We start from the raw sequence: 11,976 nt of genomic DNA on the forward strand, positions 1-11,976 counted from the left end.
AGCAGCATCCTGAGGCCTCAAGGCAGTCAGATACCATGAGGAAGCATTGGAGGTTGAAGGCTGCTGGGCGCAGAAGGGAAGGGATGCAGGATTCCCTCCCTGACTGGATGCTGACTTCATCAAGGACATGCATGAGGAGGTGGGTGCCTCAGATGCTGCTTTCCTCCTTGCTTTATTGGAACTCAGGGTGTTTGTGTTTGGAGTTCCCACCCAGGACAGGACCCACTGCAGGGGCTTTGCTCTACAGTGAAAATGGAAGGAGACTGGAGCAGTGGGTCTCTCTCCCTCACTGTGAAGGAGGGAGGCAAGGCTGCCAGCAGGACTGGCCTCTCCAACTGCACTGGGTTTTTTTCTCATCAGAAAGGCGGGGGCAGGCAGCTGCAGGCTGAGCATTGTCTCTTCCTTAGAGCAGCACTGCCATCTTGCGGAACCTCTTCCATATTTACCTGAACACAGGGCTCTTCCTCCATGTTGGAGAAAGAAGGTTGAGGAAAGCTGTGCTCTGCTGGGTTATTAAGTTTCCATGTTTGGACTCCTCCCCCCTTTCCATTCCTAACTGCACTGGAACTGACCTTCCTGCTGCTCTCTCAGTGCTGCTTCTCGCCATTTTGAAACACATGAGAGTCAAGGGATTTAAATTGAGAACTTAGGTCTCCTAATCCTTTCCTTTTGGTTTCTTTTTGCCCTCCAGGTAATTGGAATGAGGGCGCCTCTCAGTGTATTGATGTAGACCCTGTTGACTGAGAGATTATAGCAAGCTCAGAGCTGTCCTGAGGTCCAGGAACAGGAAGCAGAGGAGCGGGGGTTTCCCCCTGCTCAGCTTGTAGTGTTACTGTACCAGCTGGTGTCCTAGGGCAGGAGCCTTCTCCAGGTTCTCATGAGAAAGCACTGCAGTCTGCTTTTCTGTTGGGGACTGAGGAGAACTCTAGGAAGCCCAACTGGGCACCAGCAGTTGTTCCTAGTTGTCTGTACTGTCCACCTTCCGCCATTGCTAAGAATCATGGGAAGGAAGCTCCATGCGCTGTGCCTTTTGAAAGTCCATCCGCTTGATGGCAGTAGAGCTCCATAGATGAGCTTGTGAGCATTTGTCTCCCGCCCTTCCTGTCTGAAAAAACGACATCCAGAGAAAAGGCACCAAGGAAGATGGCTACCATGAGTTTTTCTGTGGTCTGAGTACTTTTAAAATATTTTATATTTTCTCTTGTTTTCTATGTGATGACAGTGTGTCCTTAGTGTAGCCAAGGCCAAGGGATTTTGTCCTACCTATTTCCTTCTTCTTAAGTGTTCATTTTTACTCTCTTAAGATGCTCAGTACTATTCTTAAATTATGGCCCCATTCATATTTTGTAGGCTATGCTGGGAGATTCAGAGGCCAAGGTTTGTGTCAGCCCTTGTAGCACAGTGGACATTTCTGAGGGCTACATCGCTTGCATAGCGTGCCCTAGGCCCCGAGTTTGAGTCACTACTGCTAGGGATGGGGAGCTAAGGTATACACAGTTAGTGCTCCTTGGAACTCCCCAGTTCCTCATGTTGTGAGAAGCACCCATGAAAGTTGGTCTTACTTGTGAGGATGGAATTGCATAAAATAATTAATGTCCATAGTGATGTCTATTATTTTTCTCCAATAATTTTTTTATTTATTTTTCTGAATGTTTTCTCTGTTTGCAAATCCATTCTTGAAGCTAAAAATATTACCTATCATCATAAGGTTTTATTTTAGTGATCTTATGTTCCCTGCATACTTCAGATCCTGAATTTATAAGAAAATTATTCCCATTGTTTGATGGTGCTTGAAATTCCTGTACTAAAGGTTCCATGTTGCATTCACATGTTAAATACCAGTAAGTCCACACATCCCCCCAGAATCCCCGCCTGAGGTTAGTCTATAAACTACAGGATCTTGTTAGAAAACAGACATCTAAGGAAAAATAATAATAAAATAAAGTAAAAACTAAAGAAATAGGAATATGGACAAGCAGCCAAATGTAAAAAGGAGACTAAGTAAAAGCAACAGGCACATATAGAAACAGAGGCACATAGGTGTGCATGGTGGGGTGTTCCCTTTACCCCAGCACTTGGGAGGCAGAGGCAGCAGATATCTGTGAGTTTGAGGCCAGCCTGGTCTACAAAGTGAGTCCAGGAGAGCCAAGGCTACACAGAGAAACCCTGTCTCCAATCTGTCCCCCTACTCCCCCCACCCCCCGCAAAAACTTAGGAAGAAACATAGACATATATTAATGTATACCCAGGGCCCATAGAAACCTCAAATCAGAAGCCATATTGTATGAAAAGGAACTGTAACATCTTGTTTTGTTATTTTAATGCCCCTATTGCCACTGAATTTGAATTCTTTTTTTTCTTCTAGTACTGGGGATGGGGCCTGGCCTTGAGAGTGGTTTGCTTCCCAGGTAGGTCTCCCTTTAAGTCAATAAATTTTTTATTGTCAAGTGACTGTCAATGGGAAATGGTTGTTGGTTTAATTGTGGGGTTGTGTGTCCACTTCTTTCAGCCTGAGGATTTCTTGTAAATCAGATACATGTAGACCTTGTGCATGTTGCCTCAGTCTCCTGGAGGTCATTTGTGCTGCTGCCCTTGTGTTTAGAAGGCCTTAATTTCTTGGTGTTCTCCATTTCTCTCTGGCACTTAGACTCTTTCAGCCTTCTCTTATGAGAGTTCCCTGGGCCCTGCAGGGAGGGATTTCAATGAGACATTTCTTCCTTCCATCCTTTCTTTCTTCCTTTCCTTCTTTCCTTCCTTCCTTACATCCTTCCTTCTTTTCTTTCTTTTTTTTTTCAATTTTAAAAATTCTTTATTAAGGCTATAATATGAAAATAAAATAAAATAAAATAAAATATCGACATCATATGCTAGTACCCATGCCCATAGATATATTCTGGTTGTTCAGAAAAAGACATTAAATTGAATTAATTTTTAAAAACTCAGATATGAACTAGTCTATGTAGTGCTTAATTAGAATCACCTAAGAGACAAGCTTCTGACCATGAGTAGGAAGGATTATCTTTTTTTTTCTTTCTTTCTTTCTTTCTTTCTTTCTTGGTTTTTCTTTTTTTTTTTTTTTTTAATTTTTTATTTATTTTTTTCTCCTTATTAATTTATTCTTGTTACATCTCAATGGTTATCCTATCCCTTGTATCCTCCCATTCTTCCCTCCCTCCCATTTTCCCCTTATTCCCCTCCCCTATGACTGTTCCTGAGGGGGATTACCTCCCCCTGTATATGTTCATAGGGTATCAAGTCTCTTCTTGGTAACCTGCTGTCCTTCCTCTGAGTGTCACCAGGTCTCCCCCTCCAGGGGACATGGTCAAAGGTGAGGCACCAGAGTATGTGAGAAAGTCATATCCCACTCTCCACTCTACTGTGGAGAGTGTTCTGTCCATTGGCTAGATCTGGGTAGGGGTTTAAGGTTTACCGCCTGTATTGTCCTTGGCTGGTGCCTTAGTTTGAGCGGGACCCCTGGGCCCAAATCTGCCTATCATAATGTTCTATTTGTAGGTTTCTAGGACCCTCTGGATCCTTCTACTTTACCATTCTCCCATGCTTCTCTCATCTAGAGTCCCACTAGAATGTCCTCCCCTCTGTCGCAGTTTCCTGGTAAGTGAAGGCTTTGGTGGGACATGCTTCTTGGGCTAATGTGCAGATATAAGTGAGTATATACCATTTGAGTCTTTCTGCTTCTGGGTTAACTCATTCATTATGATCATTTCTAGCTCAATCCATTTATCCACAAATTTCGGGAATTCCTTGTTTTTAATAGCTGAGTAGTATTCCATAGTGTAAATGTACCACAGTTTCTTTATCCATTCTTCTATTGAGGGACACTTAGGCTGTTTCCATGTTCTGGCTATTATGAATAAGGCTCCTATGAACATGGTTCTTGTTGTGTGCTGGAGCATCTTCTGGGTATATTCCAAGGAGTGGAATAGCTGGGTCTTGAGGAAGCCCTATTCCCATTTTTCTGAGATAGCACCAGATAGATTTCCAAAGTGGTTGTACTAGTTTGCATTCCCACCAGCAATGAAGGAGTGTTCCTCTCTCCCCACATCCTTGCCAGCATGTGGTTTCACTTGAATTTTTGATCTTAGCCATTCTGATGGGTGTAAGATGGAATCTCAGAGTTGTTTTGATTTGCATTTCTCTGATGACTAAGGAGGTTGAGCATTTCTTTAAGTGTTTCTCAGCCATTTGATATTCCTCTGTTGAGAATTCTCTGTTTAGTTCCAAGCCCCATTTCTCAATTGGGTTATTTGGTTTGGTGGTGTTTAATTTCTTGAGTTCTTTATATATTTTGGATATTAGACCTTTGTCAGATGTGGGGTTGGTGAAGATCTTTTCCCAGTCTGTAGGCTGTCGCTTTGTTCTCTTGACAGTGTCTCCTGCCTTACAGAAGCTTCTCAGCCTCATGAGGTCCCATTTATTAATTGTTGACATTAATGCCTGGGCTGTTGGTGTTCTGTTCAGGAAGTTGTCTCCTGTGCCAATATGTTCCAGGCTCTTTCCCATTTTTTCTTCTAAGTGACTTAGTGTCTCTGGTTTTATGTTGAGGTCTTTAATCCACTTGGATTTGAGTTTTGTACAAGGTGACAAATATGGGTCCAGTTGCATTTTTTTACACATAGACATCCAGTTAGTCCAGCACAATTTGTTGAAGATGCTATCCCTTCTATTTCCTTTTCTCAACTGTTCATTTTTACTCTTTTAAGATACTTAGTGCTGTTCTTAAATTATGGCACCATTCGTGTTTTGGAGGCTATGCTGGGAGATTCAGAAGCCAAGGACTGTGTCAGCCCTTGCAGCTCAGTGGACACTACTGAGGGCTACATTGCTTGCATAGAGTACCGTAGGTCCTGAGTTTGAGTCACTACTGCTAGGGATGGGGAGCTAAGGTATACACAGTGCTCCTGGGAACTCCCCAGTTCTTCATGTTGTGAGAAGCACCCATGACAGTTGGTCTTACCTTTGAGGATGGAATTGTACAAAATAATTAATGTCCATAGTGATGTCTATTGTTTTTCTGCCTAATTTTTCATTTATTTTTCTGAATGTTTTCTCTGTTTGGAAATTCATTCTTGAATCTAAACATATTACCTATCAATATAAAGTCTTATTTTAGTGATATTATGTTCCCTGCGTATTTAAGATCCTGAATTTATAAGAAAATAAATACCATTGTTCAATGGTGCTTGAAATTCCTGTACTAAAGGTTCCATGTTGCATTCATATGTTAAATAGCAGCAAAACCACACATCCTCCCGGGATTCCCACCTAAGGTTAGTTTATAAACTACAGAATCTTGTTAGAAAACAGACATCTAAGGGAAAATAATAATAAAATAAAGTAAAAACTAAAGAAATAGGAATATGGACAAGCAGCCCAATGTAAAAAGGAGCCAAAGGAAAAGCACTAAAGGCACATATAGAAACAGAGGCACATAGGCCTGCATGGTGGCGCATTCCCTTTATCCCAGCTCTCATGGAAGCAGAGGCAGCAGATCTCTGAGTTTGAGGCCAACCTGGTCTACAAAGTGAGTCCAGGAGAGCCAGGGGTACCAATTTGCCTTTCTCCAATTTGCCCCCTTCTCAAAAAGAGGGGGGAAGGAACAGAGACATATTATTGCATACCCAGGACCAAAAGAAACCCCAAATCAGAAGCCATATTGTATGAAAAGGACATGTAAAGCCTTGTTATGTTATGTAATACACCTATTGCCACTAAATTTGTTTTCTGCCTTTCTTCTAGTACTGGGCATGGGGCCTGGCCGTGAGAGTGGTTTGTTTCCCAGGTAGGTCTCCCTTCAAAACAAGAAATCTTTCATTTTCAAGTGACTGTCACTTGGGAAATGTTTCTTGGCTTAGTTGTGGGGTTGTGTGTCCACTTCTTTCAGCCAGAGGATTCCTTGTAAAGCAGACACATGCAGGCCTTTTGCATGTTGCCTCAGTCTCCTGGAGGTCATTTGTGCTGCTGCCTTTGTGTTTAGAAGGCCTTAACTTCTTGGTGTCCTCCATTTCTCTCTGGCACTTACACTCCTTTAGCCTTCTCTTCTGAGAGTTCCCTGGGCCCTGCAGGGAGGGATTTCAATGAGACTTTCCTTTTCTTCCTTCCATCCTTTCTTTCTTCCTTTCCTTCTTTCCTTCCTTCCTTTCATCCTTCCTTTCTTTCTTGAATGGTTTGGTATATCAAGTTTTCTCACTTTGTACATTTTGTCTGGCTGTGGGTCTCTGGATTTGTTCCCATCTGCTGCAGGAGGAAGTGTTTCTGATGGAGGCAGATCAAGGCCTTGACAGGAGTCCTTTTATTGTTGTGTTCCTTTAGCAGAACAGAGTACTTGGTTTTCCCTTCCATCCAGGGCCCATGTAGTCTCATGTATTTGTCTCCCCAAGCAGGATTGGGTATGGGTTCCATCTCAAATGATGGTGTCCTACGGCTTTCAGAAGCTTTTGTTTCATGAGATCTCATTTAATATGTGTTGATCTTAGAGCCTGAGCAGTTGGAGTTGTGTTCAGTTAGTCAGTGGGTTCAAGATAATTCCCCGTATTGTCTTCTCTCAGTGTATTTGTGCTACTCTGAGGTATTTGATCCACTTGGAATTGTGCTTTTCAGAAGTTGAGAAGTATGGATGTCTTTGTATTCCTCTATTTGAAGTCTTACAGATTTGGCCAGATTCATGGGCTGAAGATGCTGTCTTTCCCAGTGTGTATTTCTTCCTTTTTTTTTTTTTTTTTTTGTAAAAAGACAGGTTTCTGTCCGTGTGTGGATTATTGTCTGTGTCTCCAGTTACGTTCCCCTGGTCAAAGCGCATGTTTGTTTGTTTTTTTTTTGAATACACTGTTTCTCTGAGGAGTCCTGGCTGTCCTGGACTCTTTTTGTAGACCAGGCTGGCCTACAGTGATTTGATATTCTCCAGTCCCTGAGTTGGCAGCGTTTTCCTTTTCTATCTAGAAATTTTATGCTGAGATTCATCCTCAGCACCACAAGACAATAACATGCCAGGAGTGAGCACCACCTGTAGGATGCTACAGGGAGAATAAGGCTCTAAGGTCTTGATCATTGACTGGCCACAGGCTTGTTGGGAAAAGATGATGCTTGTGGCAGGTGGGTGCCTTAGGTCTCTCAATCCCTTGTCTCTCCTTGTAGCTTAAACTACAGTATGTCATTTTTGTATTTGTTTTGTTTTTTTTTTCCAGAGTGGAAAGACTGGAACAGAGAACTGCACTCTGGGTACTTTGACTGCTCTGGGGCCACACCTGCTAAAATGTTTCATCCATAAGGTACCAGCACCCACCCACTTCCTCAATGCTGCTTCTTGCCATTTTGAAGCATATGAGAGTCAGGGAATTCTTAACTGGCCATGCTCCGCCTCCTATTTTTAATTATGTATTTTTCCCTATATATGTCTATTGTAATGAGGGCGCCTCCCAGTGTATTAATGTAGACCCTGGTACCTGAGACCATAGCAACTATGCACAGCTCCTGTAATCCAGGAAGAGGAAGCAGAGGGGTGGGGCTTGACTCCACTCAGAAGTCAGTATTCATGTACTACCTGATGTCCTAGGACAGGAAGGCGCAACTCTCTCAAGGGTCTCAGGAGAAAGCTCTACAGTCCCTGTTTCTGTTTAGGGCCTGAACAGAGAAGCCAAGGAAGGGCAAGTGGGCGCTGGTAGTTGTCTTCAGTGTCTGTCCTCTCGGTCTTCAGCCATTGCTGAGAATCATGGGAAGGAAGCTCCATGTGCTGTGCCTTTTGAAAGTCCATCCGCTTGATGGCAGTAGAGCTCCATAGATGAGCTTGTGAGCATTTGTCTCCCGCCCTTCCTGTCTGAAAAAACGCCACCTAAAGACAAAGACACCAGGGAAGATGGCTGCCCTGTGTTTTGCCCATCTTGGAGTAGTTTCAGTGGTGTTTTATTTTTCAGTCTTCTTTTCCACATTTAACCAAGTTAGACTGAGTTAATCGGAAGTCTAGCATTCTTCTGTCTGTTTTGCAGGGTATTTATATTTATTCTTTTTACACTTTTTCATCCTGGGTAGCGTTCTTTATATTTTTGGTTCTATTCATTTCTTGAAATTTTACATGTAATAAAGATGTTACATGTAATATGCTGTGTAGGATCAAATAAATATGGAGTTCAGACATGCAGGGAGATGAGTATAGCTGTGGGGTAAAATTTTCTGGTACATGCCCCAGGCCCTGGGTTTGATCCCCATTATTGTGGGTGGGAAGCTATCTCATGTACAGGATTATGCAACTGGGCGCTCTCAAACTTCAGATATTGTGAGAACTGTCCATCACAGCAAGCCTTACTTATAAGAAGCTGTTGGAGTGCTGATACCAAAGACAAATTCTTTTCTAAAGATGCGGGGAATGGGGGTGAGGGGAGTGAGCACACAAGCACACACACACACAGACACACACACACACACACACACACACACACACACACACACACACAGAGGCACATAGCCCTCCGCCCTTCTCAGTCCCCCTGCCCAGTCAATCAAAGACATTGGAAAATGCTTTCGAATCTACCTGTGGCTACAGATGCCAGCTATAACATGGAGACTCACTACTGAACAACGTGCAGAGAGCTATAGACTTTGAATGCTCAATCTGAATTGCAATGTTCTCTTCATGTGCCTCCCCTCAGGGCCCATGGAGGTAAGAGGAAGAGGAAGAAACAAGATTATAAGAGCCAGAGGCAGTGGGTGTGACCAAGAAGGCACTGTCTTCCAGACACAGCAAGGCTTACACGTACAGTAAGTACAGAGACTGGGTGCCACATATGTAGGGACTCACAGGCTGAAGCTAGACTTCAACCCAGTGCAGACAGTGGAAAGTGGGCACACACCTCCATCCCTAGCCTAGGAACTAGCTTCAGCTGACAGCTACTGGCCAAGGAGAGTTTGGGTTCTGCAGTGGCTTCTCAGTGCTTATATAAACCACATGTAAGGGTAGGCCTCATACCTAACAGGCAATTGCCACCTCAAAACAATCACAGTGCTGTTTTTGTAGCTATTTTCATTAGTCACATCTCACTTTTTTTTTGGAAATTTTTTACAACTTACTGCTCTTCTGCTCCAATGTTTTTGTTTCTAGCTTTGTTTTATGATTCTTTCCCCCTCTCTTTCTGTTTGTGCTTGTGTAATGGAAGAGAAAGCCAATTAGCTCACTCACCTTTAATTAGAATGGATCCAAGTATAGTTAGGGGCAGCTGCACTTACTGTTGGGGAATTTGTAGAAATAGCAAGGCTATAGAGTATGCTGAACACAAACATTTTGGTCACCCTGACCTTGTGCAGAGATGTTTTCCCTGTATTAGCAACAGATGATGTGGCTGGTAGGCTTGGAACAAAAATGGCTATAGTTATGCTACCCAAAAGGACCAGGCCTCAACCCAAGGAACAAGTGAATATGATGGGATCAGGTCTTCTGGTCTCCCGATTTGCTGCTCTACTGCAGTCACTGAGGTGCCTCCCTCCTTTCTCTTTGTAGAGCAGCATCCTGAGGCCTCAAGGCAGTCAGGTACCATGGGGAAGCATTGGAGGTTGAAGGCTGCTGGTGCTGAAGGGAAGGGATGCAGGATTCCCTCCCTGACTGGATGCTGACTTCATCAAGGATGTGCATGAGGAGGTGGGTGCCTCAGATGCTGCTTCCCTCCTTGCTTTATTGGAACTCAGGGTGTTTGTGTTTGGAGTTCCCACCCAGGACAGGACCCACTGCAGGGGCTTTGCTCTACAGTGAAAATGGAAGGAGACTGGAGCAGTGGGTCTCTCTCCCTCACTGTGAAGGAGGGAGGCAAGGCTGCCAGCAGGACTGGCCTCTCCAACTGCACTGGGTTTTTTTCTCATCAGAAAGGCGGGGGCAGGCAGCTGCAGGCTGAGCATTGTCTCTTCCTTAGAGCAGCACTGCCATCATGCAGAACCTCTTCCATATTTACCTGAACACAGGGCTCTTCCTCCATGTTGGAGAAAGAAGGTTGAGGAAAGCTGTGCTCTGCTGGGTTATTAAGTTTCCATGTTTGGACTCCTCCCCCCCCCGTTTTCTTTCCTAACTGGGCTGGAACAGACCTTCCTGCTGCTCTCTCAGTGCTGCTTCTTGCCATTTTGAAACACATGAGAGTCAAGGGATTTAAATTGAGAACCTTGGTCTCCTAATCCTTTCCTTTTCGTTTCTTTTCTGCCCTCTAGGTAGATTGGAATGAGGGCGCCTCTCAGTGTATTGATGTAGACCCTGTTGACTGAGAGACTATAGCAAGCTCAGAGCTGTCCTGAGGTCCAGGAACAGGAAGCAGAGGGGCGGGGTTTCCCCCTGCTCAGCTTGCAGTGTTACTGTACCAGCTGTTGTCCTAGGGCAGCAGCCCTCTCCAGGTTCTCATGAGAAAGCACTGCAGTCTGCTTTTCTGTTGGGGACTGAGGAGAACTCTAGGAAGCCCAACTGGGCACCAGCAGTTGTTCCTAGTTGTCTGTACTGTCCACCTTCCGCCATTGCTAAGAATCATGGGAAGGAAGCTCCATGGCGCTGTATCTTTTGAAAGTCCATCCGCTTGATGGCAGTAGAGCTCCAGAGATGAGCTGTGCGCATTTGTCCCCCGCCCTTCCTGTCTGAAAAAACGCCACCGAGACAAAAATGCACCAAGGAAGATGGCTGCCCTGAGTTTTTCTCTGGTCTGAGTACTTTCAAAAGTATTTTATACTTTATCCTATTTTATATGTGAAGCCAATGAGTCCTAAGTGTCTCCAAGGCCAAGGGATTTTTGTCCTTCCTATTTCCTTTTCTTAACTGTTCATTTTCACTCTTTTAAGATACTTAGTGCTATTCTTAAATTATGGCACCATTCGTGTTTTGGAGGCTATGCTGGGAGATTCAGAAGCCAAGGACTGTGTCAGCCCTTGCAGTACAGTGGACACTACTGAGGGCTACATTGCTTGCATAGAGTACCATAGGCCCTGAGTTTGAGTCACTAGTGCTAGGTATGGGTAGCTAAGTTAGTGCTCCTGGGAACTCCCCAGTTCCTCATGTTGTGAGAAGCTCCCATGACAGTTGGTCTTACCTTTGAGGATGGAATTGTATAAAATAATTAATGTCCATAGTGATGTCTATTGTTTTTCTGTCTAATTTTTCATTTATTTTTCTTAATGTTTTCTCTGTTTGGAAATCCATTCTTGAATCTAAAAATATTACCTATCCTCATAAAGTCCTATTTTAGTGATCTTATGTTCCCTGCATATTTAAGATCCTGAATTTCTAAGAAAATAAATACCATTGTTAAATGGTGCTTGAAATTCCTGTACTAAAGGTTCCATGTTGCATTCACATGTTAAAGAGCAGTAAAACCACACATCCTCCCGGGATTCCCACCTAAGGTTAGTTTATAAACTACAGAATCTTGTTAGAAAACAGACATCTAGGGAAATATAGTAATCATATAAATTAAAAACTAAAGAAATTGGAATATGGAAAAGCAGCCAAACGAGAAAAGGAGCCAAAGAAAAAGCACAAGAGATACATATAGAGACAGAGACTGCAGCTGGAGAGATGGCTCCACAGTAAAGAGCACTGCCTACTCTTCCAAAGGTCCTAAGTTCACTTCCCAGCAACCACAAGGTGCCTCACAACCATCTATAATGAGATCTGGTGCCCTGTTCTCGCTTGCAGGTGTTTTTGCATGCAAAACATTTGATACACAATAAATAGATAAATCTTAAAAATAGACAAGCTGGGTGTGGTGGTGCACGCCTTTAATCCCAGCACTTGGGAGGCAGAGGCAGGTGGATTGCTGTAAGTTCGAGGCCAGCCTGGTCTACAAAACAAGTCCGGGACAGCCAAGGCTATACGGAAAGACAGTTTCTTGAAAAACCAAAAAAAATGGAAAAATAAAAAAGATAAAAAGATAGAAACAGAGATGCATAGGCCTGCCTGTGTGTGGATGCCCTTAATCCCAGCACTTGGGAGGCAGAGGCACT

The 11,976-nt window shown here is 43.7% G+C and overlaps 1 protein-coding gene across 2 annotated transcripts in view; it reads left to right on the forward strand.

Annotated features, from left to right (window-relative positions):
• LOC311601475 (uncharacterized protein) overlaps nucleotides 1-7,742 on the forward strand; it is a 39,303-nt gene extending 31,561 nt beyond the window's left edge. The window contains exons 5-7 of one of the 2 annotated variants that reach the window (XR_014780582.1): nucleotides 1-139; nucleotides 5,758-5,800; nucleotides 7,203-7,742. Coding sequence is in view for 1 of the 2 variants with exons in the window: in XM_084788940.1 (XP_084645066.1) it covers nucleotides 1-139; nucleotides 7,203-7,245 (182 nt within the window). In the remaining variant the exon portion in view is untranslated. The remainder of the gene's footprint in view (nucleotides 140-5,757; nucleotides 5,801-7,202) is intronic. The other variant, XM_084788940.1, reaches the window with a different exon arrangement.
• Nucleotides 7,743-11,976: the final 4,234 nt, after the last annotated feature.

The sequence above is a fragment of the Acomys minous genome (assembly GCF_964271855.1).
Source record: "Acomys minous genome assembly, chromosome: 7".
In the NCBI taxonomy this organism is placed as follows: Eukaryota; Metazoa; Chordata; class Mammalia; order Rodentia; family Muridae; genus Acomys; species Acomys minous.